The 27,826-nt window shown below is 43.1% G+C and overlaps 1 protein-coding gene across 1 annotated transcript in view; it reads left to right on the top strand.

Moving 5' to 3' along the window:
• GANC (glucosidase, alpha; neutral C) overlaps positions 1–27,826 on the top strand; it is a 60,940-nt gene that overhangs the window by 16,319 nt on the left and 16,795 nt on the right. The window contains exons 5-17 of the mRNA XM_015420057.1: positions 113–295; positions 471–519; positions 4,798–4,864; positions 5,653–5,749; positions 7,630–7,810; positions 11,787–11,937; positions 12,554–12,789; positions 15,743–15,869; positions 17,315–17,394; positions 21,584–21,727; positions 23,855–23,951; positions 26,954–27,055; positions 27,638–27,826. Coding sequence (XP_015275543.1) covers positions 113–295; positions 471–519; positions 4,798–4,864; positions 5,653–5,749; positions 7,630–7,810; positions 11,787–11,937; positions 12,554–12,789; positions 15,743–15,869; positions 17,315–17,394; positions 21,584–21,727; positions 23,855–23,951; positions 26,954–27,055; positions 27,638–27,826 — 1,703 coding nt within the window. The remainder of the gene's footprint in view (positions 1–112; positions 296–470; positions 520–4,797; positions 4,865–5,652; positions 5,750–7,629; positions 7,811–11,786; positions 11,938–12,553; positions 12,790–15,742; positions 15,870–17,314; positions 17,395–21,583; positions 21,728–23,854; positions 23,952–26,953; positions 27,056–27,637) is intronic.

The raw sequence follows: 27,826 nt of genomic DNA on the forward strand, positions 1-27,826 counted from the left end.
TCCATAACCAGTTTCAGGATTTGTATATACTTATAATATGTTTAATTGACTAGTTATTTGAATATAAATTTTCAAAGATTTTATGTATTGCTGTTTTTCTCCCATTTGACAGGCTAACGATCTCACAAAAAGATGCAGGCAAGCTTGTGTTGTCTTGCTCCAGTGAAGACCAGCAGCTTCACATTACAGCAAATCCATTTCAGATGCAGCTTGTTTCCAAGAGTGAGATTGTATTGAGCATGAACACAAATGGCTTGTTGTATTTTGAGCACCTGCAGCATCTACCACAAATCAGGTGTGATATCTCAGTGTCTTCCTTGGTTGTAGTCCACGGAATCAAATCATTTTAGGATGTGATTATATATATTCTGACTCTGAAGGAAACTCCATTGAAATCAGGGGTACTTGATAGATAAATATGTGTGTATATATGTATACATATATTCTGACTGATTCTTTTTTAAAATTAGGGAATCTACATTGCAGAAAAGGGCAGATGGATCAGCAGACTCTTCTGAGGTAAACCTAGCTTGGTTTTGTATACTTTTGCTTTGGACAACTGTCCAAGACACAGATCAGTGATTCCAACTGAGGACAAATTATGGAAATTGCTAAATCAAGTGATAAATTTATGGCTGATATGTTGCCCTGCAAGGCACATATTGTGCTCTTATGGACAAAGTTCATAAGTAATGAAACCTGGACTGTGCAAGCAGTGTGCAAATAGGGACTGAACTGTGTGGTGACCCAAAAAGGATGCCAGCTAGACACACACCCAGAAGCAGAAAGCTTTCCTGTATGTTGTGCCAATGGTTCCTGGAAGTTACCTGCCCTCTTGCCTGCTGTAAGATGGACCAGCTCCCTAGCCATGTGAAGCACTGTAAACCCAGAGAGAAGACCAGAGACAAAGAAATTCAAACGCCATGAGAAGCCTCTTCCAACACACACAGGCAGCATTTCCCTCCCCCACTGAGTCTCACCTAGCTGAAAGGCAACAGGCAGAAGACAATTACAGAATCTTAATGACAAATCTCTGGCTGCATGAGTCATAATCCCTGAGAGCCAGTTTGGTGTAGTGGTTAAGTGTGGGGGGTGTAGACTTTCCAATTTCCCAGGGGGAGCTGGGGCTGGGCCAGAGGCATTGCTGTGCCAGGTCCTTAAAAGAACCGAGGCCCAGTGACATCATAGGGAGGAGCCAGTGACATCACAGGCCATTGTCACTATCTATGGAAGTGGAACCATGTGGGATTTAGGAAAGGACTCCCCAGAAATTTAGGGGGGGGGCTGGGAACCCTTGGGAACCCCCCCCTAGCCATGCCCCTGGGCTGGGCTAAACTCAGGAAAAGGTGGGAGTTGGTCAGTGGCTATCTCTGTGGTCTCCTGCTGAGTCCTTAATTTAAATTCATTTTTAGAATAGTCACTTTAATATCTGCAGATATACATACCATGTGCATAAGACTAACAAATGGTCACAAATTTGAAAGTAAGGAGGGCAACACAGAAAAGTCTGTAGGGGTAGTTAGCTGTTGTAGATTTTCCAGGCTGTATGGCCGTGGTCTTGGCACTGTAGGACCTGATGTTTCGCCAGCAGCTGTGACTGGCATCCTCAGAGGTATAACACAGAAAGATGGAGTACTCTTTGTGTCAAGGTGAGAAGGTGTGTCAAGGCCTTCTTTTCTTCTTCTCACCTTGACACAGAGAGTACTGCATCTTTCTCTATTATACCACCGAGGATGCCAGTCACAGCTGCTGGTGAAACATCAGGTCCTACAATGCGAAGACCATGGCCATACAGCCATATGGCCATACGGCCCAGAAAATCCACAACAATTAATAAAGCACAGATTCTATTGCTAGGGATCATCATTCCACTTTGGGGACTGTCATTCCGGTACCAGAGCACAGATACTCTTCCTAGGGACTGTCTTTCCACTCTGGGGGCTGTTAGTCTAGTCTCAGAGCACAGATTCTATTCCTAGGGACTGTCTTTCCACTCTGGGGGCTGTTAGTCTAGTCTCAGAGCACAGATTCTATTCCTAGGGACTGTCTTTCCACTCTGGGGGCTGTTAGTCTAGTCTCAGAGCACAGATTCTATTCCTAGGGACTGTCTTTCCACTCTGGGGGCTGTAATTCCAGTCCCAGAGTAGCCTATCTTGGCCCAAAGACCTTAATGGAGAAACCGTTCCACATTTTCTTTGCAACTTTTTTTGTGCTGCAATTGTGCTTCAGTGGAGCCCGTGCAAATTAATTTGCATTCCTGGCTCCCAATAGGCCTTCAGGCCTCTCCCATTGTTTCCAATGGGCAATCCTGCCATTCCTTTTATACATCCCAGTTAGTTGTCCCTTTGAAACTGTACCACACCATTTTAAGTAACAGCAAAATGAACAGCATGAACATGTACAGAGTGCACATTTCTTGCCAATGATCTTTCTGGCTGCACACAGGGCAAAAGGAAAATTTAAAAGGCCTCTGATCTGTTTGTGTTGTCCCTTGTTCTTGCAGATAGGCTTACCATTTAAAAATGAAATGAAAATTGAAAGAAGAGCTTAGGAGTGGTTGATTGAAGCAGCCCCCCCCACACACACACACCATGGGGGAAAACCAACTGTTCTCAATCAAGGATTTATAGACCCAAGTAAAGTAAAATAGAGACACACTTTCCCCCAAAATGTAAATTGGAGCCCAGCAAATACGTTGGGCCTAACAGAGGCTTTGCAGTCTGACTGTTGCTAGTTAGATAATTCGTTATTTAGAATAAAGGTAATTGAGATTATTAGAGTTAAAGTTAAAATCAACACTTTTAAAATTACTACCCTTATGGGGAAAGAAAATGAATACATGTCCCACTCCCTGTCAGTCTCAACCTTAAAAGACACTGAGAGCAAATTGAGAACTAATTAAAACAAAACAGGAGTAAAACAAAATAAAAGGGGTGGATAGAACCTAATTGAGAGTAAGATGAACAAAGTCTGAGTGCAGTGGCACCTTTAGGACCAACAGTTTTATTCAAAGTATAAGCTTTCCTCAGATGGTAATCAAAAGGAACCCCCCCCCAAAAAAAAGACTTTAAGCTGTTCTTTGTTCCAGCTGCAGGGAAACCTCAATATCAAATCTCCAATGCAGAGGAAAGGGAGAAAGAAAATAGAATATCAAAAACTCTGAGAGAGATGCTTTGGCAAGTGTAAAATTAAATGAAGTGAAGGAGTCCACTCACCCTATTCACTACTCAACTGCACCCAAGGGGAGGGTGGGGGTGGATTTGTATAACAGAGAAAATGTAATCAAGCAGCTGAGTGCAATAAATCAGTAAGGCAATGATGGGTAACAAAGCAATAAACTCTGCAGCTGAGACAAGAGTCAAAATTTAAAGGGGAAAGCAACAACTAGAGAAGAAACTGAGCCAAGATATGGCATGGATGCACACAAATATATCAGGAAACAAATAAACAAATAAAAGGGGGGCACCCAGCCATGTTTTCTCTCTCTTGCTCTCTCACTACATCTAACGCCTCCCTATCTCACTAACTCTGTATTAGCTACCCAAGAGTCTGTCCACATGCCTTTGCTGGCCTAAGACACGACCCCATTTCCTTATAGTCTCCCTAATTTTTTTCCCTAAAGATCATTCCATCCCATCGTGGACAGGTAATTGTATTACCCTCAACAAAATATCCTGCTAATGCAAAAGTGCTATCCTCTTCTATCTAATTTTCTTAGAACTGTATAATTGTGAGTGTGTTTGTGATATTGTATGCTTGTGAAGAATCTACAGTAAAGGAAATAATTTTATATTGAAACGTGCCTCTGAGTCTATTCCTGGTGAGCTGGGAAAAAGTGGGACCCCTGTATACACTGGTGCTTGCTCCCTTATTTTGCCTATTGCCCTTAATTTCCCCCAATATCAATCAGAATCAAGGCAATTTGGCTAACAGATAAGCTGAGTAAACTATTTGATGACTGAGGTGGGTATCTAAGAGTCCAAAGTGGGCAAGATTAGGATGGCAGTACGCCTAGTTGCATGGTCTCAGACTTTAAGAACATAAGAACATAAGAGACGCCAATGTTGGATCAGGCCAAAGGCCCATCCAGTCCAACACTCTGTGTCACACAGTGGCCAGAAATACCAGTGCCATCAGGAGGTCCACCAGTGGGGCCAGGACATTAGAAGCCCTCCCACTGTTGACCCCCCCCCCAAGCACCAAGAAGACAGAGCATCACTTGCCCCAGAGCCCCTAGCTATACCTTGTGGCTAATAGCCACTGATGGACCTCTGCTCCATATGCTTATCTAATTCCCTTTTGAAGCCGTCCATGCTTGTAGCACCCACCTCTTCCTGTGGCAGTGAATTCCATGTGTTAATCACTCTTTGGGTGAAGAAGTACTTCCTTTTATCCGTTCTAACCCGACCGCTCTGCAGTTTCATGGAGTGCCCACGAGTTCTTGTATTGTGAGAAAGGGAGAAAAGTACCTCTTTCTTTACCTGCTCTTTCCCATGCATAATCTTATAAACCTCGATCATGTCACCCCTCAGTCGTCTTTTCTCCAAGCTAAAGAGCCCTAAGCGCTTTAACCTTTCCTCATAGGGAAAGTGTTCCAACCCTTTTATCATTCGAGTTGCCCTTTTCTGCACTTTTTCCAAAGCTATAATATCCTTTTTAAGGTGTGGTGCCCAGAACTTATAACGATAACATGCATTGCTGGTAGTATTGAAAGAGCTTCCATATGTGTGAACTGGGGACTTAGTTGGCAATATATTATGCAGACAAACTACATTTTTCTTATTTTTACTCACACAGGAAAATCAAGAAGACTTGGGACTGTGGGAAGAAAAGTTTGGTAGTTTTTTAGATATCAAAGCCAGCGGTAAGGTTAAGCATAGTGTAATAATGGAAATTTGTGCTTTTCTTTGGTTACTACATGAAGGAACACATTCCAAAGGAGTAACTCTGTTAGTCTCTGAATGAGTGGGCTCTGATTAAGTTTATCATACAATAAAAGCTTTAGTCTTTAAGGTGCCATGAGATTCTTTGCTAAATTAATGAAATTTATCTCCCATTAATTTTTCTAGAAATCGAAAATCTGTGATACTATTGGTAATATAAGATCATATGTACTACTTATTACACCAGTACATATGACAGCTAGATAAAGACCATAGAGATGTGTTTTTAAAAAGATGTTAGCTCTGAGAACTATTTATCGGGGTTTTCCCCCAGTAGCAGCTGGCATGTTTACACAGTGAGTTGGTATCAACATGCTGCAGGAGGAAAATCTGACATCTGAAAGCTAGCAATGACTACACTGGCCAGGCATTAGCTGAAATACTTATTTGCAGAGGGGAATCAGAATCACATGAACCTTCCTTATCATGCCATGTTAATGCCAATATCTTGCTTGGAGACGTGGCCTAGTATAAATTTAACAGAATACTAGGTATGGACTAAATAGCTTGGTCCCTTCACAGCTCTGTTTGTTTAAATCTGCACAACTCCAATCCGTCTCTTAACCGCAGTACATCTGTATATAACAGGTGACAAAGGTCTTAACTGCAGGGCAATTGTGAATCAATTACAAGGCATTTTTGTTGCACATATTTTCATCACATCAGAATGCTGTTCTATATCATAGTGATCTTAATACTCTTTCTACAGGTCCCAGTTCTGTAGGTCTTGATTTTTCTTTACATGGATATGAGCATGTCTATGGAATACCTCAACATGCAGAGACACTTCTGCTTAAAAACACCAGGTAATATTACTGGCTGTGTATCAGAAGATGGCAAAGATTCAAGTTTTCCCGAGCCCCACTGTCTTTTAATCCACCTTTCCACAACTCCCTGTTTTATCTTTCTTTTAGGCCACTTCTTCTTCCATCAATCTAACCTTTTAGGACTTTGTTGCTCAGACCAATGGCAGTTCTGTTTCCTGTCTTCCAGTCACCCTGCCTCTTGGCTTTTCTACTTAGGGCTGAAGGAAGGAGACATTAGAGATTTTATATCAGATTTTCTATCCCTTTACATTTCTCTTAATAGAAAATACAGAACGTGCCGGGGGGGGGGGATGTGTGCCAAGACCAAACTCTCCCACTCCCCTGTTTCTATTAGGTGTTTTTTTTAATCAGGGCAAATAGTAGCTCTGTGAGAAATCATTTGTACTGAGAAAACAACATGGGGGTAGTTAACCCCCACAGTGCTGTGGTCTTGATGCAGCCCCACCCATCTCCACAAGTGCTGTGAGGTGACAAGTAACATAGCTCCTGTATCTGGTCTAGTAGAGCCCTCCGCTCCCCAGCTCTCCGCCCACTCCGCCTTGCCAACAGCACACCGCCCTTGTTCTGCTTAAATGCAGTATGAAGAGTTCCCAAAGATGTACTTTCTCTTCAGGGCCCTATGTAGTTCAGTTCCATGCTGCCTTCCATAGCTAAAATCCATCTCATTGCATCTGGTCGTCTACCCCATGGGCAGTCAGGGATGCTCCCCAGCATATGAAACAAAGTATGGAAGGGACCCTGGCTCTAATATAATCGGAACTCCCCAGAGCCTATTGGCTGATTTACCTGTAAGCCCTGTTCAATAATATACAATATGGTAAATTACACTGGTGTCAAAAATAGATAAGAAACGCCACTCAGGCCAAAACCAGCTAAAATGTCCCTATCCCTTTCCTTTGAGTTTCCGTACTAGACCAAAGGTAGGCCCACTTTCCCACAACCTCTTCAGGTTCCTTCCTCATGCAGTGGAGCTTATTCAGCAACCGCCCGAATACTCTTATCCACCCTGAGCACCTGACCTGTTGACTCCCTTCAGCTTTTTGAATACCTCAGACAATCCCACTTCTTGTAAACTGTTCCCATTGAAAGTAAATCCACAGCAGCAGATGAACATGGACATGGCACTACGAATCAGTTGGAGAATGATGAACAGTAACACATTGAGAAGTAGAAGAGCTGGACCTAGTGTTTTGTTGGAAGGCCTATTGTCTTCCTGACAGCTGTGCCCTAGGTAAATACTTTTTCACACACACATTCAGTTAGAACCAGTCTGAGGATGGTTTCTTCTGGTGTTACATTATGCGTGCGTTTTCAACAATTGTCCCATTATTTATATTTGTTGCATTTTTTTACATTCTGCAAAATATATAATATACCAATAAGCCAGTAGCAGATGCAATAGGCTTGGAATGTATAGGCTTTAACAGCAAGTCATAAGCATGCTTTCTAGGTGACAAATGCCACTGAACCAAATGGGTCTTCCTTCTGAACAAACATGTTCAGGATTGGGCTGGAAGTGTAAAACCAGAAAAGTAATAATCTCATTGGCAGTGAGAGCTATATCCAGCCAACTATAACTATACACAAGCAAAAGAAATGACAGGCTACTATGCCTAATCCTGGTTATTGGGAAACAACAAATCCTCATCAGTGTAATCCTTACAATAAACTTCATTTATAGTGGAAATTTTTATTATAGGGAGCTTCTTCTCACTTAACCCAAGCCATATGCCTTATGAGGCAGTGATTAAAGTTATTATCATATCCATCCTTTGCACTGTCCAAAACTAAATAGCACCATTACATCCAGAGTAAACAAAGTGTTCTGCAGCAGTTACACTCCTGTCTATCTGTTCCAGTGATAACGATGTCTACCGGCTTTATAACCTGGATGTCTTTGGATACAAGATCCACAGCAAAATGGGCATTTATGGTTCAGTGCCATTGCTGTTGGCACACAAACCAGACAGAACCATTGGGGTTTTCTGGCTCAATTCTTCTGAAACTCTAGTGGAGATTGCTACCAAAGCTGCTGCAGAGGTAAGTGTTGCACAGGAATCTTGGTCAGGTTGCTGCATTACAGTGCTGTTGTAACTAGTAACACTCTCGATGTACATCTTGTTAATGATACAGAACAGGTAAATGATATAGAACGCTGAGTTGGAACACCTCCCTCACTTGGGGTCACTTAAGGCTGGTTAGAGTGATTTGTTGTGGTGTGATGGATGCCTAATAAAACCCTCAGTGGGGAAAGGTTTAGGCAGTGAAACAAGCAGTATTGTCCATATTTACCCTATTTCCATGCATTTCCAAGCAGTAGGGAAACCTGTTTCTGATTGACCCACTGCATAGCTTAGAAGTTACCAGGGGTCATTTCGTAGAAAAAGAGGTGCAGGAGCTCATTAGCATAACTTATTAGCATAACCCCTCAGATTCCATGCCATTCCTTCAATGGTCTGTGTTGGTCGTTTTATGGGTTTACCTGTTGCCTTAAGAATCTGTCAATGTGGTTTGGGCGAAGTGGATGATATTGAGCACTATTTACTGAGATGCTCATGGCACGAATCACTTAGGCAGAGATTTATATACCCTATTTTACCTTTCCACAATGGATTCTCAAAACAGGAGTTGGTTGTTTTTTTGCTCTCTGATATGGATGTGTATGTTACCAGCAGAATGTCCCTGTTTGCTTTGGCGGCAAAAAAGATAAGATTAAGGCTAGGATTCAGTGCAAGGTAGTGAAGGGATAACTTAATGTGATGTATAAGGATTGTGTTTGTATTTATGTTTTGTTATGGCCAATGGCTAATACAATAAACTTGATGATGATATTAGCATAACTTATTTGCATATGCCACACCCCCTGACATCACCGGAAGCTACCCTACAACAAGCATGAAAATACAGATCAAGTTGTTATTGCTATTTATTTTTGTGATAGTTGCTATACAAAGCCTCCTGGGTTCAGCTTTTTAAAGTCCAGTTTCCTTAGAAGGGCAGATTAGCAGTGACATTTGCTATATATGAGTGGGATTGGTTTGTTCTGTAAAAGGAAGTTATGTTCTTATCACACCAATGTACCTGTATAGTTACATGAAAAATAAATTATTGCAAGAGACAAAGGGAAGCCTTTCTTTCTTTCCACTGACTGAGGCTCCTCTCTGAAGGGAGGGGGGAATGAGGGAGAGCTTGCTTTGCTGAGCTGCCTCAATTGCATGAGAGAAATAACAGGCACCTTTAAGACCAACAAAGTTTTGTTCAAGGTATGAGCTTTTGTATGCCTTGCGACAGTGTGTGTGTATTTTGTTGGGCTCCTTATGCCTTGTGTGTGTGTGTGTGTTTTGTTGGGCTTCTTATGCCAGGGCTCTCCTGGATGCATATGGGTTCTCTTCCCATTTTCACTGTATTCATGTCCTCATGATTCAGTCTTTCTCAATCAGAAAGCAATGTGAACTATTTTAGAGGAGGAATAACAACAAGCCAGTGAGGTGGATTAGGCTGAGAGTGTGTGTCCCAGACCAAGTTCATGAAACAAGCAACCACTGCATAAATAACACAGACCAAAGAGTGCCCAAGTAATATAAACAACAGTGGTACAGTGCTTGCTTGTTTCATGATCCATACCAAGATCACCCAGCACATTTCCTTTGTAGGAAGTTGTAGTTATTTCTCTGGGGAAGAAGTTTTGTAGACATAGCCCTCAGTCTGTGTCAGGATGCCTTCTTATGTTCTTGACCAGCACAGGAAGCAACTTATGTACAAAAGCTCACATTGTCAAGCCGTTTCATGTTTCCCCCCATGTCCTAGGCTCAGAACACTGAGCATGAGATTTCTGTAAGGAATGTCAATAAATCAAAAGCAGGTGTGCAGCTTACAGATACACACCTGAAAAGCATACTCAAGATTGCTACAGCACAAACATTTTTATGCAATAATTCAGAGCAAGAGGTGTCAGTTATCAGAGACTGTTAAATAGACAAAATATTGCAAGTCCGCTAGTGTTTTAAGCATGCTTTATTTAAAGTTTAAAAAATCATTAATTGTGTTTATCTGTGTCCTTTATAAAGTTTATATATCTGCTACCTGGCATTACATTTTATGACACACATGGCCCTGCCTGACAAGGTCTCCTTTATGTTAGATCCAGCCCTCATAACAAATGAGTTCAACACCTCTGTGTTAGTAGTAATGTACCTATTGAATTTCAAGTAATTTTATTAGGTTATTTGAAAGATTGCTATTTCTTCAGATGTGGAGTTGATTTAGAGCTTATTTACTGCTTCCAAAAATGATTATAGCAGCAAACTGAAAATGAGCAGAACCCCTTCTGTTTTGGCTTATTAAAATTTGTGAATATTGGCATGTTGATGAATTTTTTAAAAAAAATACTAAAGGAGTAAGTATTTCCAGTATATAAATACACAAGGCACGAGACCCGCGATACTCGCGGGGGGAGAAGGGAACTCTACACTTATGAGGCAGAGGAGGAAGCAGCAGGAGGAGGTAAGTTCCCCCCCATCCCGCCGGTTCCCCCTGTCTCCTCCACCCCCTCCCCCCAAAAAAAACCCTTGGCTCCGAAGCGAGGCCCTGCGGCTGCAAGCCACTCGGGCCTCGCTGGTCTCTTCCCCCCACCCTTGGCTCCGAAGCGAGACCCGGCGGCTGCAAGCCGCTCGGGCCTCGCTGCTCTCTTCCCCCCCCCTGGCTCCGAAGCGGCGGCGAGGGAGTTCGTAGAGCGTTCCCTGCGCATGCGCAGGGGACACTCTGTCACTTTTGGGGGGATTTAAGTATCCCCCCAATATTTTTTCGGGTTTATAGATTTTTGTGCATACCTGGGGACTGCCCCAAGTGTGCACGAAAATCTCCCTCCCCCCCAGGTGCCCCCGATGTGCGGAAATAAGTATACGCACGCAGGGGGCCATGTTGGAAATTAGATATATAGATGTAATGAATATTGAATAATATTTATTATGTTCTGGAATGAGAAAATAAGTGGTAATGTCTATCCATTTGTCTGTTATGTACTACTGTGAATATCATTGTGTCTTCTTGAGAGTCATTGTATTTTATATTTTTTGATGAATACAAAAATACATACTACAAATATAGAACCACCTGAAGATTCACAGTAGCCATTTACAGCTGTCCATGTAGGGTGCACTTGAGCTGAAGTGCCCAAACTATTTTCTCTTAGCTACATTTGTTGTCTTGGTTTTGCTTCAACCTCTGAAATCTCTCTGGCCACCATTTTGGTTAGTGCAATGTAATTTAACCTTCCCCCTGACTAGACATGAAAAAGACAATGGAGCTGGGAACCAGAAGGGTAATGCTTTCCAGACATGATTTCCAATGCCAAGTTCTTTATCACTAGACAAATATTTGTCCACCTCAGTTCTTTGTGTCTTAGCATAAATGTTATTTGAAGAGACTATCTTGAGTTAATCTAGATATGTCAGATACTGTTTGATAGAACTGTTGTTTTGACCTCTGATCCTCACTTCACATTGTCCTTGCCAGTGTTGTGAGTTGTCTTAACACAGTTTGCCTTCTTTGTAACAGGAACAGAGCAACTCAGCTGCATTCACCCCAGGTGTAAGTATGTCTCCTTTGTTGAACTGGGCTGATTTCGCACTAGAGCTGCCTCGATAATGCGCCGCCGTTTGCCCCGATACTATTGGTCAATTTCACACCCGAAGCTGCGGGGCTGCATTTTGACTCACGGCTTTGCCCGATTTCCCCCACAGTTTCGTGATCCTGTTTTTTGAGGATCACGAAACTGCGGAGGAAATCGGGCAAAGCCGTGGGTCAAATGCAGACCAATAGTATCGGGGCAAACGGCGGCGCAACATCGAGGCAGCTCTAGTACGAAATCAGCCCAGCAGACCCAGTACATCGTTCGTGTTTCCTGTGCTTTACCCTATACAACTTTTTGTTGTTTCTAGCATCTTTCTCTGGCATGGCTCATTTTCGCCCCATCATTTTTTCTAACATTTGTTTTGTTTGTTTGTTTGTTTCAAAGGCTGACCTCTCTAGAACTCCAGAGCTCCCAAAGCAGAGAGTGCTGCCTCAAACTGATGTGCGATGGATGTCAGAAGGTGGAATCATTGATACTTTCATCCTAATGGGGCCCCGTTCCTTTGATACTTTTAAGCAGTATGCAGAACTGACAGGTACTGTTCTACGTGACAATGCAGCATCCCGTATCAATTCACATACAACCCACAAATATCTTTCAAAGGGAAGCTGGCAAAAGAACTGTAAGCATTAGAAGAGGTCCTACATGTATGTATGTAAGGGGAATACCCTGTTATGACTGTTAAAATTGTTGTTACAGTCCAGCATTGCAAACTAGTATTTTTTTTTTTAAGTAGCAGGCCACAAACTCTTTCATTAGTCCTTCTGTCTGCATGTACCCCAGAGTGTTACAAGGCAGGTTCAGTGGCAAGTCTGACATCCTGCTCAGCCAGAAGGATGCCAGGGGCAAGTGGGGAAAATAACTCCTATTTACAAAGCTACATTGGCAGCTTGAAACAACATGATCATGTATAAACTCTTCCATCTGCTTTCTGGCCTCAAAAAGAGGAAATGACACTTTCCTTTCAAAGAGTCTCTTCCTCTACACTTCTCATGCATTCAGTTTAGTGCTAGAGCAACTACATTGCATAACAGGTAACTGTGCTATCAAATATCCACTAAGAGAGTAAGAGCAAAAATAAAGGATACATCATTGATAGCATCAGTTTGAGATTTGTTGAAAGGGGTTTTATTCTTCCTTTTCTTTGTTAGGCACTCAGTCCTTGCCTCCACTCTTCTCCCTTGGCTACCACCAGTGTCGCTGGAACTATGAGGATGAGAATGATGTAAAAGAGGTTGATGCAGGTTTTGATAAGTATAGCATCCCTTATGATGTTATATGGCTTGATATTGAGCACACTGATGGCAAACGGTACTTCACATGGGACAAAAAGAAGTTCTGCAGTCCTGTCAGGATGCAGAAGGCGCTTATGAAGAAGAAACGCAAGGTAAGCAGTGCAGGAATAGTAGGGAGAAAATCATCATGGAAGTCTACAGCCCATATGGCTTCCATGTACAAGAGAGTCTGCTGGAATTATCTATATATTTATATGTTCAGTTGTTTAAGACAATTCTTCAGCACAAGTGCTTAGCAAAAAGGACTCCCACATTCAAAGAATGCAAATGGCAGAATAAAACATCCCAAACAATCTTTTTAAAGAAAGTAACAAAAAATGTAGATGCTAAACACCCCTATAAACTTGATTATCAGAATGTTTTTTGTGACCATTTCTTTGAAAGTGTCCCCCATCTTAAACTCATCAAGCACCTAATTAGAAAGCACTGATAGCTCTTTTTTTGATGGCAACAAAATTTGAGTTAGCCAGAATATGGACATATAAAGTTGTTCCTTCACTTTTGAAGTTAGTGTGACAAAATATGGGAGATGTTAACCATAAGTAAAATTACTTCACACTTTATAGAACACCAAACCCTTTTCATACAGACCATTCCCCATAAAATGATTAGCCTTTCTATACTGTACAGTCTCTACCAAAATTTTTTTTTCAGAAAAGCAGCTAGGTGGCACTCTGTTTTAATCTGTGGATTTGCTAAAGGCTACAGTACATCTAATGTTTTGTTCTTTTGACATGATGGATCCAAATTACAACTTATAACCTGTTTGTCCAGTGGTTGAGCTGACTATTATAACCACTTTTTCTGTATATTGCTGTCCCATAAGACTGCCTTGAGGACAGTTATTTTTGCATTAAATGTCATAATTAAAAATGAAAAGTAAAACTGGAATGTAAAAATGTTTTAAAATTACAAAATCGCATTACTTTTTATTGAGGTAGCTTTAGTGTCTTCTTGCATGAGCAGATAAGGAAAGTGAGGATACAGTAAAGCAAGATAGCCAGTCAAAGAATCCAAAGGGACTGTGTGGAAAAGACACACACCAGTGATGTCTACAGAGAAACACAGTGGGGAGGTGTTTCTGTGCAGATACCAGCAGCCTCCAACCCAAAATGTGGTAGTTGGATTGTTTGGTTTTAAGGAGAAACATAAATGTAGTGAGTAGGGATGGGCACAAAACTAAAAAGGGTGGTTCGGTTTGGGGCAGCCCATAAACTGAATCCCAAACCAAACGGGCCCCATTCAAACCAGTACAACAAGTTTGGTTCCCCCTTTCTCCCAGCCACAGCTAGCCACAGCTGGGGAAAGGGTGGCAGGGACCGCCCTTTCTCTTGGCCATGGCTCACTGGGGCCAAAAGAAAAGGGGGGATTGCCCAGGAAAAAATCTTCCATTCTCGTGGCCACAGCTTGCCGGGGGAAAGGGGGCAGGGACTGCTCTGGAAGAGTTAATTGGCTGCCAGCCATTAACCCTTTAGTTTTGCTTCCCCACTCCTTTGAAGGGGAGAAGCAAAACTGAAGGGTTAAATGGCTGGACCCAAACATCTGAAACAAACTGGCTAAAAGTTGAGTAAATGTTTAGGGAAGGCACCTTCCCCGAACATTGGTTCCCAAGCTCTGAACCAGCCCAAGGTCATGCCAAATTTTGGCTCATGAGCCAGTTCATGCCCATCCCTAGTAATGAACATAACAAACCTGGTGGAAGGGGGAGAACCAGTGGGATATGGTCATCGCTGGATACAAATTGTATAGGAATAACACAGACAGATGTATTGGAGGCATCCAAAGGAGAGGGGGTTGTAATAATGGTTGACATTACCCTCATACCAGAGCCCTGGAGAGTGGCCAATGTAACTCCCATTTTAAAAAAAGATCCAAGGGGGATCTAGGAAACTGGCTAAAAAACAGGAAGTAGAAAGTAAAAATAAATGGTCAGTTCTCACAATGGAAGGATTGTGGCCAGGTTTGCAGATGACACCAAATTATTTAGTTTGGTTAAGACGAAAATGGATTGCAAAGAGCTGCCAAAGGATTTCTTCAAATTGGGGGACTGGGCATTAAAATGGCAAATGAGATTCAGTGTGAGCAAGTGTAAAGTGATGTATATTGGGGCAAATAATCCCAGCTTCACATGTACACTGATGGGATCTGAGCTGGCAGCAATAGACCAAGAAAGGGATCTTGGGGTGCTAGTGGATGATGAAAATGTTGACCTGAGTATACATCAGCTGTGAAAAAGGCAAATCCATGCTGACCATAATTAAAACAGGAATAGAAAATAAAACTGCAGCTGTCATACTGCCTTTATACAAACCTCTGGTGAGACCACACTTGGAACATTGTGTGTAGTTCTGGTCCGCACATGAAAGAGGATATTGTAGGACTTGAAAAGGTGCAGAAAAAGAACAACCAAAATGATCAAGGGGCTAGAGAAGCTGCCGTATGAGGATCAGTTATAACCCCTAGGGCTGTTTAACTTAGGAAAAAAATTAGGTGATACATAATAGAGGTTTATAAAATTATGCATGGTTTGGAGAGGGTGGACGGGGAAAACCTTTCTCCCTCTCCCATAATACTAGAACCTGGGGTCACCAACTGAAGCTGTAGGGTGGGAGATTCAGGACAAACAAAAGGAAGTACTTCACACAGCATATAATAAATTTGTGAAGCCTGCTGCTACAGGATGTGGTCATGGCTGTTCACTATGAAGGCTTTAAAGGTGTAGTGTACAAATTCATGGATAACCGGGCTATCTGTAGTCACTAATAATGATGGATACCTACTCCTTCCAAAAACAGAGGAAGTGTGCCTCTTTAAATAAGTTGCTGAGGAGCACAGGCAGGATGATGCTGTTGCAGTCTTTTTTGTGGGCTTTCTAGAGGTAGCTGGTTGACCATTTTGTAAACAGAATGCTGGATTAGATGGGCCTTTGGTGTGATCCAGCAGGGCTCTTCTTATGTTCTTATGTTTGAATAGGCTCAAAACCTTTCCTGCAGCACGCTGAACAGTCAACACTGATGGGTATCCTGTTGTCTCTTTTACTGGCAGCTGGTTGTCATTGTGGACCCCCATATCAAGGTTGATCCTCAGTATGCCATATACACGCAAGCCGAAGGAAAGGGGTATTTTGTAAAAGATCGTACAGGCAAGGATTTCAAGGGCCTCTGTTGGCCAGGTAATTAGTCTACTTTTTGTTTTTTGCAAATTCCATTGTAAAATATTGTAGAAATACATTACTATTGTTGTTATTTAGTCAAAATGAAACAATGAAGGTCAGCAGAGTCTTCTGTTTGTTTTTTTATAAAGCTTTTTGTCAACCTCCTGTTTTTCTCTCAGCATTGTTGATAGCATGTGTGGGTCACTTGGAGCCAATGAACAGTGTCTAGTTGCTATACCTGCCTTACAGTAGAATCTTAAACAGAATTACACACTTCTGAGCTCATTTGACTTCTGTGGACTCTGACAGCTATCATAAGCAGGTCTACTCAGTATCCTACTCAGGTCTTTTCAATGGGGCATAGTCCCAGGAAAATGTTCTTAGGATTGCACTGTTAGAAGGGCGTAACTCTGCTTTAAAAGAGCACTGTTACTCATTGGTAATGGCAAAGCAGGGACAGCATTTTTTTCCCCATTCAGTTTCAAACTAATATTTATTATCTTACATCAACAAACATGGCACCACATAGCAAATGCAAAATTGCATTGCACATTGTTTGGGAAGATGTAATTATTCTCTTCTCAAGTCTTCATCCATTCCAAGCAGGAATTTAACAGTGCATGAAGATTATTAGGATGAAATATGTAGCTCTCCAAGGAACAACAGCGAAAGTAGGAATTTATACCGCAATTCTACAACATCAGTTGTAAAGAAGAGCCAGGAGTACCTATCTGCCTACCACACCTCCTCCTGGTGTACTTTATATGTTATAGTTCAAATGTTGGCTTAAGTGCATTTGAAATAATTCTAGGATTTTGTCTGAGTGAATTCTCACCATTTTTGGTATGTGTGCACAGTACAAAATACCCATGTGCCCCATTGCCTATGAAGGATGCATACCTGTAGGTACAAAATCTTTAAAAACAAAACAAAGTTAAACCTCAGATGCAGTAGCCCATTCATTTTCTGACTTCTATGTATAAAGGAGAAAAATCCATTATTCTGTACCCAAATTTTCTTTGTACTTGATAGGGTTTTTGGCCATTTTATTCTCTGGTTTGCCTAAGTACAAAATGTAAAATGAGAATCATAGTTATATCAGAAGTATGGTAGGACCCATTCAGAGCACAGAGTTTTCATTGAGTTTGTCCAGATAATGGGTTTATAGTTCATATAGATGGTAATAAAATTACACTGGCTAAATTGTAAATTAGCATTAGCAAAGTTTTTGTTAAGTTTATTTTCTTTAACTTTTTTTTAAGTTGGTCTTTTGTGTTTCTCAGAATTCATTCCTTTACAGAGTTATTCTAGTCTAAGCCCATTAGACTGAAGTAATTCTGTCTGGGATTGTATTAGTAGTGCCTGAAGAAATGACAATAGCAAAGGCTCTCTGCTTAACTTAATATCGTTCAATAGCACTGTGTTTGGATACTACAAGTGTAATTTTTCCCCCACACCTGTAGGCCTTTCATCTTACCTGGATTTTACCAATCCCAGTGTCCGAGAATGGTATGCAGATCAATTTGCCTTCAAAAATTATAAGGTTTGTGCCTTTTTCTTACAATCCTTTGTGGTGGAATCCTTAGAAATAGGGTAGTTTCAGAGGGTAACCATGGTGGTCTGCAGGATAACAGCTAGATTCGAGTCCAGGAGCATCTTAGAGAATAAGAAGATCTTTGAGGTATGAGTGTTCAATAGTCAATAGCCACCATGGTCCCAATTAATGAACAGCTCCAAGAAATACAGGCAGCACTGAAAATCACTGCCCAAACTGCTGACTCGGCTCTGAGGATAAGCACTATGGCCAAGGGAGAAATAAGGGATCTAAGGAAGTTTGAAGCCCTCAGTAAGGACCGCCTGATTAAAATTGAAGCTGAACTCAAAAAATGCAACCTGAAGCTGAGGGGGGTCCCGGAGGGGGCGGAGGAGAAAACAAAGCTAACAGCACTTATGCAGGAATGGTTTAAATCTACACTTGAAGGAAACGCTTCAGCTGCCCCGAGGGTGATTAGAGCCTACAGACTCGGCTCCTTTAACAACCCTCGCAGGCGAATTCCAAGACACTTACTTTTAAGCCTGAAATTTTCCTATTGAATTGGTGGGAGGCAGGAATGGACAACAGAAACAAAGAGAGAATATCTATACTACTGGCGACAGCTCGTTTGGTAATTGCCTCCGACTGGAAATCCCCGCAGATGCCCTCATTATCAGCCTGGTATGATAAAGTATGGGAGCAATTTGTGATGGCCAGAATCACAGATAGTGTTCATAGGGCCCACTCGTCCCAATATTCAAGTTCCAAATTTGAGTCTGTCTGGTTTTCAATTTTCTCTTACCTTTCTGCGCATGAGATAGTGCCCAGGAACTCAAACTATCACAGGTGGTTATTGATGTGAAACTGAAGGTTCAGTGGAGGGGAGGTTAGGGATATGGAGGGTATTCTTACTTAGATGTTTTAATTGACTAAGGTTTAAATGTACTATACTCGTGGATGGGGATATGAACTCTGTTTGAGGATGCTGTTTGAGTGTTACAAGTGTTGTGCTTTTATGAAGATGTACCTTGGCTACTGTGGAAGTGAATAAACAATGAAATTTAAAAAAAAAATTATAAGGTTTGTGCCTTTCTCTTACAATCCTTTGTGGTGGAATCCTTAGAAATAGGGTAGTTTCAGAGGGTAACCATGGTGGTCTGCAGGATAACAGCTAGATTCGAGTCCAGGAGCATCTTAAAGAATAAGAAGATCTTTGAGGTATGAGTGTTCAATAGTCAAAGCTCCATTTGTCATATTTCTGACTCTAGAAAGCTCATACTCCAGAAATCTTGATGGTCTCTAAAGTGCTTATAGACTCATATCTAGCTGTTAGATATAAGGTAAAGAGACAGAAAAAAGCAGTTGAAAAAGGAAGTTGCATTAGACAATTGTATACTGGAGTTATCCTAAATATGACAAAATGTGAAACAACTTTCACACAACATCTCTCCCCCAGGCTGTAATTTGCCAAAGATACAAGTTGGGTTATGGAGGAAGCATTAGAGCAGTGATCCCCAACTTAGTGCCCGTGGGTGTCACCATGGCAGCCCCAGATGTGTGTCCAGCAGGTGCCCTCTTCCTTCTTCCCCAATGCTTAAAGCCAATCCTGCCTTTCTTCCACTGGAATAGAAGGTTACTTCAGTAGAGCCTTTGTGTCCATTAGAAGCAATTGATGTGGAAACATTAAGACGATCCTTGATTTGGAACCTCTTAATATTTTGTGAAACCATTGAACATTTTATGATTGGGCTCAGGTCCACAGTTATTTTGTGATTGGCCCCCCACACCTGCGGCAGCCGTTTGTTGGGGTGCCCCCTACCTTTCCCCCAGATTCAAAAAGTGCTGTAAGTTCAAGCCCTGCACTAAAGAGTAAAGTTAACTTTTTCATCTTGCTAATATCCTTAATTCAAAATTCTTTGTGGGATGGAGTTCTGTTGGAATAATGTATCCAATTTTACCAATTTGGATATAACCCATAAATCAAGCCACCATATGTTGCAAATGTTCTCCATTCACTGTGTTCCCAGATGCAAGAGTCAGTCAGGGAGGTTAAGGAAGGACAAGAGAACACTGCCAATGAATCCAGTAGACCATGAACAATGCAGGATTAGCAAAGCAAATACCCATGCTACATTAATTAGAAGTGGTAGGAAAATGCTGTCTAATATCGTCTAGAAATGGGATGTGAGAGTGGCCAAGGAGAGCCAGTGTGGTGTAGTGGTTAGAGGGTTGAACTAGTATTGGGGAGACCTGAGTTCATATCCCTACTCACTCGTGAAGCTCACTAGGTGACCTCGGCCCAGTCTCACTCTGTTTCAGAACCTGCATCCCTGTGGGGATTTTTACCCAGATAGCACATAGCATGCCCCGGTTGTACTGAGTAACTTTCACATTACTCCTGGGGCTCTCCCTTTTAAGCTGGAGCAAAGAAAAACTTCATTTGCTTTGACTTAAAAGGGCAAGAGGCCACTGGCTGAAGGTAGAGTTTAGTTTAGTGAAAGTTTAGTTCCACCTTCAAAATGGCAGCAGTAAGCTCCAGTATCTCTCCCCCCCACACACACCCTTTTAGCCCTTTTAAGGGATATTTTTCTTTAACACCTGAACCATAGCTCAGTTGTGAGCTGCTGCTCAGCCATTGGGGTGAGGGGTTTTTTTTGGAGGCTTGGAGGTATAGCAAGATTCTCATCCAACTGGCCAGTGAAACAAAGAATAAGGGAGTAGGGAAGGAGGGTACCGTGTCATGGGCTGAGGCACCCACTTTGCGCTCCACAGCATTACATGAGGTGTCCATGGGAGTGGGGGTCTTAGCTGGCAGAAGGATGAAAGCGGTCTCAGCAGAGCCTCCTCTGTCTGTGCCCAGACCCAGCACTCTGTGGATTCCTTGGAGCCTCCTCACCCCTCATTGGTGCCCCATGTGAGGCCTGGATGAGTCTCCCTCTCATCTTCCCCGACACCAGATAGAGAGGAAAAGGGGTACACAGCACCCTGCTTCCTCTCCTCTGATGATGGCCTGCCTCTTGCCTCAAAGCACAGGCTCATAACCGTCATCTTTGGCTGCCTTCCCCTGACACCTTAAATAGACCCAGGTACAGAACTCAGTGTCTCTTCCTTGCCTTGATCAGCCCAGATCCTTGCACAGGGCTGCTGTCAGGCAAAGGCCAGCCAGTGTCTTCTGACTAATGCTGGCTCATGCGGCCCCATCCAAATCTCATTGGCCAGCATCCATAGCCAGGGTGCTTCCAGGCCCAGTCAAGCCTGTAGCTACAGTGGGGCCTCCCAGGGCCCGGCCCCCTGACTTTTGTGGAGAAGCCAGGGGGGAGGTCGTTTGCGCCTGCACTCCAAGCTGTGAATTCATGGCTTGGAGTGCAGGTGCTGGTGGCCCTCCTGGCTTCTCCCTCAAAGAATTTAAAGGGACCCTTTAAATGGTTGGGGGGGGGGGAGAAGTGGGGCAGCGGGTGGGGGTTGAATGCAAACCCCGTGGCCCCCTGACTTTTTAAAAGGCCCCCCCAAACTAAAAAAAAAATAATCCTGGCTACAGGCCTGGGCCTGGTGCAGCCTCTTTCATTGCCCTTGGGGCTTCCCTCGCTGTGCCGCTGGTGGTGGCATCACTCTCCCTGCAGCCTCCCCAATTCCACAGCAGGCACTACCCTCTCAGAGGTAAGTCTCTATCCCCAGTCACATCAACAGTGAGCGGTATGGTACAGAGACAGGGCATGTGGATGCCACCCCTGCACACCACCAGAATTGTGCTGCTTGAGCCAGCCAGTGTTGTGAGGAAAAAAGGAAGAAGGGTGAGCCACATCCACTACTGTAAGCTCCTTGGGCCCTGACCTGGATGGCTCAGGCTAGCTCAGTCTCATCAGATATCAGAAGCTAAGTAGGCTTGGCCTTGGTTAGTACATGAATGGGAGACCACCAAAAAAGTCCACAGTTGCTACAGAGACAGCCAATGGTAAACCCACCTTCTCTTGCCTTGAAAACTGTGACCATAAGTTGGCTGTGACTTGATGGCACTTTCCACTGCCAAGCTGCTTGGAGGAAGTGTGAAACAAAATTCTGTTGGTTAGAAACAGAGATTTTCCTATTAACTGTTTTAATCTTTATAAATATGCTTATTATATGCTTTTGAAGACTGTAGTTCACTTATTTTAGTGGATTGAGCCAGCAATTTAAATGTAACTGGAATTTTGCTTTGCAGGATTCTTCTGAGATACTTTTTGTCTGGAATGATATGAATGAGCCTTCTGTCTTCAGAGGGGTAGAACTAACCATGCAGAAGGATGCTGTCCACCATGGTTCATGGGAACATCGAGAGGTTCATAATCTCTATGGTTTCTACCAGGTATGGAATTTACAAATGAAGAAGTTCAACTTGGGTGCCATTTATTTTCTTTTATTTCATCTTGTTTTTAAACTTTGTCAAATTATATTATTAATTCATGACATAGCATATCATAGTGGCATAAATAAGGTATATAGTTCAATGTTATCTTTGTTGTTTCAAAACATTACAAATAAAATCCATTTCCTCCAAACATTTTGTCTCTGTACTGACATATATAAGATTTATCACTTTAACCACTTGAACAATATCCAAGTCCATCTCAGGTAAACATGTACATTTTCCCAGTTATGTGTAATTGGCATTTTCATGGCTATTAAGAGATGAGCAGTCCTTTGTACCTTTCACAGAGCCAGACAAAGCAAGGAATGGTTCAAATCTAATGGAGCTGTGCCTCCAGTCATTTCTCCAGTTCATTAGTAATTTAAGTTCTTAATTTCTTTGTTATAGAAAACTGCTGTTTATGGAGCTTAGCCTGGGTTGAAGTTTGATAAATGTATATGACACTGAAAAAACAAAGCATTTGCGTATGAAAGACCTGCCTGAAACTGGCAGATCCTTGCCACCAGGGAGCGCTGCATACCCTCCCAGAGGCCTCATACTGTAAGGGGAAGGGGTTTCATCCGCTCTTATTCTCTGCTTCTCTCCTAACCCCACTCCCTTCAGTCTGTGGAGCAAGAGCTGGTGTCCTCGACGGATTTCCCTTTGCCTTGAAGAGCCTAACCCACCCCTCTGGGCCTCTGGGACTTGATCTGGAAACTGCTGTTGCCCCCACAGCTCGCCTTTGACTCATCTCCTCTTTTCCCTACCCCTGGGTCAAGGCTGCCTCCTAGTTGATTGTCAGGAAGCAGGCTGTGAAAAGGCCAGTCATTTCCAACCAGCTGGCCAGCAGGTACTGCCTCAAAGACTGAGGTACTGTAAGCTGCCCTGGACCAAAGAAGGAAAGTAGGATATAAATGTTTTAATAAATAAATAAATAAGATGCCACATGTGTTGCTGACTCAGTTAGTGGACACTCACTCATATCCCCTTGGAGTCAGGTCCCTGACATGCAGGCCCATAGCTAGGACCTTTTTAGTGGGGGGGGCTGGGGAAAGTGGGGGGGCCGCAAGCATCATTCTTGCCTTAAAGTGGGGGAGTCTAGCCCTGCCCTGGGACCTCCTGTGGCGTGCGCACTCTGCACATGCACCGCCGCAATGACACCACCCAAAGATGACGAGAGGCTGGTCGCGCTGGCGCTGGAGGCCAAGGCGGCGTCAGGGGGACGCGAGGGGCGTGGCAGCCTCCCCTCCCTCCTCCTCCTCCTCCTCCCCTTCCTCGCCATGCCTGGGCGGGTTCGTGGACAGCCCGGCGGGCGGGCTGTGGCTGTTCCCAGTGGGCCAGGTTGTGGTGGAGCCAACATGCTCCTCTGCCTGCCCACTGGCCTGGGCAAGACACTGGTGGCCGCCGTGGTCCTCCACAACTTCTACCGCTGGCCTGTACTCCTCCTCTTTTACTGGGGTTTGGCAGATTGCCGGCGGCCGGCGACAAGACCATCGATCAGGGGGGAGGGGGCTGGGGGAAGGGGGAGCAGAGGATCAGGGGAGGGGGCCTGCAAAACCCACAGGGGGGCGGGCCCCACGCGAGCTACGGGCCTGCTGACATGCCTCACCATTTGTAACTAGGATCAACCATTTGTAACTAGGCCGTCTTGCATGTTACATGTTGAACCATGTAAGCTGTAGTCTATCCAGTTGAAGTAAGACTGCCCCTTTTTGTATGAGGGATCCCTCCATCTGTAGCAACTTCACACCAGCTCTGCTTCCTAGGGGTGAACCTTGTTTTAATGATTGCAGGGGGTTAAATGGCTTTAAAAAGTTATTTTATTATGTATGTTTTAATTTTTTAGCCCCCTTGGTGGCCCTCATGAGGCCACCAAGGGAGGGTATACATTTGGTAAATAAAAGAGTAATAAGTTACAGGGAGGTTTTTATAATGTTCTGTTCCACATATTGCTAGTTTAAAGTGCTCCAGCCTGCTTTTCCAGGTCCAGAAATGTTGTTATTCTTGACCCTACCTCTATAGAAGTATAACAGTTTTGGTAAATAGAGATAGTTTCTTTGCTAGTAACAGTTTTTTGCATTTCAGCAAATGGCAAGTGCAGAAGGACTGATCAGGCGCAGTGGGGAGCTTGAGAGGCCCTTTGTTCTCACACGCTCTTTCTTTGCTGGATCACAGAAGTATGGTGGGTATGGGGGAAGACTGCTTGCTTGATACATAGCATGGTGACCTTTAAAAACAAACAAAAAAACCAAAACTTGTGCCTTACTGATAGAAGGGGCAAAATGATGTTCAACAGATATTAAGGAATAATTATCTACAAATCTTGGGTAGCTCTTTTGGATAGGTGCTTGCTTTCATACAGAGTTGTGAATATAGAAGAACTATATGGCATAAATACTCTTAACAGCTTGAGGGAGGCAAAATTCAGTGTTTTATCAAGGCCCAGCCTAGATTAGGATTAACCTGTATTTTAGAGGACACTACTCTTCAGGCAGTGGTCAGAAGGCCAGAGCACAGTTTGCCACACCAGCTGGCCCATTCACAGGCAATGTTATATAATTAGGTGTGTTGTGTACTATGATTCACCAAAAAAAGGGGGGGGGGGGGGGGGACAGCAAAACCCAGCCCAAAGGAATAGATTCTACTACGATAAAGAATAGAAAACCGTCAACATGTCATATTGGGTATAGAATTCCATGAAGATCTTGGCTTCCATTTTTCATAAAAGAGCAAGTTTCCGTTGCTCATGTGACTGTAAAAAGATTCTTGAGAGTATATGGATAATAACCAGAGAAAATCTGAGAAGACAGAGGTGGTTGACCAAGATTTCCAGTACTGAACACATAGTTTCAGGCAGGGGTCATTTCCTGCAGGAGCGCACAGGAGCGGAGCTCCGGCAGTAAGGAGCCCAGGGGGCAGGCACATGCAACAAGCCCCACCCCCTGCTCCCAGCAGCCCTCAGTCAGAGCAAGAAGCAACCAAGTAAGCTGCAGAGCTCCTCCCGCCCCCCCCGGTCCAAAACAGTCCAGTGGTACCTTTAAGACCAACTTTTATTCAGGTACAAGCACTCCCTCCTCCGTGAGGGCAGATCTGCATGCCCCCCACCAATAACTAGCAATCCAAAACAGTCCAGTGGAGCCTGAGTGGTGGGTGTTGCCTTCTGACAGACCTCCGGTGATGTCAGGGTGTGTGGCATATGCAAATAAGTTATGCTAATGAGTTATGATAATGAGCTCCTGCACCTCTTTTTATACGAAATGACCCCTGGTTTCAGGGCCCTACAGAGCTGCTTCTCTCCCCCTGACCATAGCAATGTTACAAAGTAGTAAAAATAACAGAAATATGCGAACTGTTCTCAATTTGCATAATTTGTTTAGGCACAGAGTACATCTTGTTGCAGATTTTTAAGTCTTTTTTCCCTATAGTATAGGGTATTTATAGCTTTGTGTGTGATCTAACCACCCTAGCAGTAAGAGCTTGTCAGGAAGAAAGACAGGTGTAGCTATGGTATTGCATACAGATACAGAACAGAGAGATATAATTAAGTGTGGACCATCTGTATATCTTACAAAGTTTTGAAAGCCATTTCCCTTATGAATGAAACTTTTCCATCAGAAGCTGGTTAAAGGTAGGTCAGGTAAAATGCAAGACTGACACATAAATGTCCTAAATAAATAAGGTTGTAATCCTAAAGACACCTTCCTGGGTGTAGACTTGATTGAATAACATGGGATTTACTTCTCAGTTGACCTATTTAGATTGCTCTCTAAATTTCCTAAATTTAAGTACAACGTTTCTTAGAAACTCCCTTATCTTTACATTATCCTCTGCTAACTTGAGTCCAATGCATTTTAGTAACACTCATTTCTGTCTCAGCACAGAGATTGTTAAAATGTAGCTGTCATACTCTTCCCTTTGAGTCTTAAGCTGGAGGATATATACCGTATTTTTCGGACCATAAGACGCACCTAGTTTTTAAAGGAGGAAAACAGGGAAAAAAATATTCTGAACCTTTGGTCCATAAGACGCACTCACTTTTCCTCCCACTTTTTTTGGAAGAAAAAGTGAATCTTATGGTCCAAAAAATACGGTACTTTGTTTTCCTTAAATATCTTAAATATCAACTGCTTCTGCTGCTAGGAAACAAGTTGTGCTGGCTGGCAGGCTCCGAATATCTGGTTGCTGAGCCCTGGTATGTTTTTGTCAGGAGAGGCACAGCTAGAGGTGGGTTCTGGAGTCCAGTGTTGTTCAGTCCAGGGCCAGAGGTCAAGCAGTGTTGCTCAATCTGAAGTCAGAGGATCAGAGATTCAGCAGAGCAATGTCATCCAGTCCAGGGTCAGAGATTCAGCAGAGCTATCTCTGGGATCAGAGTATCAGAGATTAATCAGGTGAGGCAGTGGCAGCAGGTCAGCATATAATGTACATGTTGCATCCACACCCAGCAGTCTTCCTTGGATGACTTTATAGTCACATGCCTAATTGTCAAGCCTTCAGCCAGCTGTTCAGGGTCAGTCCTGCAACAACAATCAGCAAGCAGCTGGTGACTGGCCAAGAGACATGCACTTTGCCATCTCACCTGTAGCTCCGTTCCCAGCCTCCGTCTGTGGCACTCTAAGGGTGTAGGTGATACTGGAGGGCTGGGAACGGCCAACTGACTCACCTGCTGGGCCGGGGCTGGAGTGTGGTGATGGCTCTGCTACAGCTGTTGGCTGTGAATCCTGACAAGCTTGCAGCTCATCTTCCTGCTGGTCAGCTTTTGTTGACTCGGGAACTGACTACACAGGGCTCCTTTTCTCCTGAGGTGTCTTCAGTATCGCTGACCCCTGGCTGACTCATGACACATGTACAGTGACTGCACTAGTACTGCACATCTGGTGCATAACTGTTCCAGGTCATGATGCAGTTTCTCATGAGTCATTATTACAGTTGAATGTAGCAAAACCAACCTGAGACCAGAACCAATTTGGGAATACACTGTCATCCTGAACACATTTACTCAGAGGTAAATCTCATTGCTCACATTTATGTGTGACAATATGGGCTTTTTAATGTTTTGTATAGTTAAGATTTGGAAGTGTAAGCCACATTAGTCTGCAAAGGAAAGGCAGAGTATAAATATTTAAATATTTTACTCTCTATTAAGTATGGATTTTGTTAAGTGTGATTTGGGGTGTGTTTTTTCAGGTGCTGTATGGACTGGAGACAACAGAGCAGATTGGAGTTACTTGAAAATCTCCATTCCAATGTTGCTTACACTCAGCATGGTAGGAATTTCATTCTGTGGAGGTAAGGAACGTACTGCTTCGATCTCTATCAAACAAGGTAGTGGCCTCATTTCACTAGTGTCTCTTAAAAGGCCTCAGACTGTTTTTATTACTGCTAACTGTAATGGTCAGACTGCCAAACTAAGACTAGGGTGCCCCAGTTTCAAATCCTAATTCTTCTTCTGTTGATCCAACCTGACTCACACGGTTGGTGTGAAAATAAAACAGAAGAAGGGAGAGCCACATGTGTTGCTTTGCGTTCCTTGGAGGAAACGCAGAGTTAAAATCTGATAGATATACAAAAGTTTCATGGGGTGAAGTATAAGCACTCTTAAAACAGTATATTGCAAATGATTTTTGGAAACCAAGCAACATTGGTTTTAGATTATAAAATTCAAATATCTTTTTAACATATCTATAGTATAATTTTAACAGTAGTTAATCTCCTTTATTTGAACTGGGTTTTGTGTGAGCAAATAATTTGGTCTTTGGTAACTTCAGTTCAGTTGGTCATGGGCAATGCATAACTACATGAACAGATCAGGAGAAGCTTGCATTTTTTCACTCCTTCCTCACAAACCACTCCTGCCCTTCTGAAACCTAGCGGATGTAGGTGGATTTATTGGAAATCCAAGTCCAGAACTACTAGTTCGATGGTATCAGGCTGGGGCACTCCAACCTTTCTTCAGAGGTCACGCGAATATGCAAACCAAGCGCCGAGAACCATGGCTTTTTGGAAAAGAGAACACACAGATCATCAGAGAGGCTATCAAGGAGCGCTACTCCCTCCTTC

This window comes from Gekko japonicus, unplaced genomic scaffold (genome assembly GCF_001447785.1).
Source record: "Gekko japonicus isolate JY-2015 unplaced genomic scaffold, Gekko_japonicus_V1.1 scaffold27, whole genome shotgun sequence".
NCBI classification, from domain to species: domain Eukaryota; kingdom Metazoa; phylum Chordata; class Lepidosauria; order Squamata; family Gekkonidae; genus Gekko; species Gekko japonicus.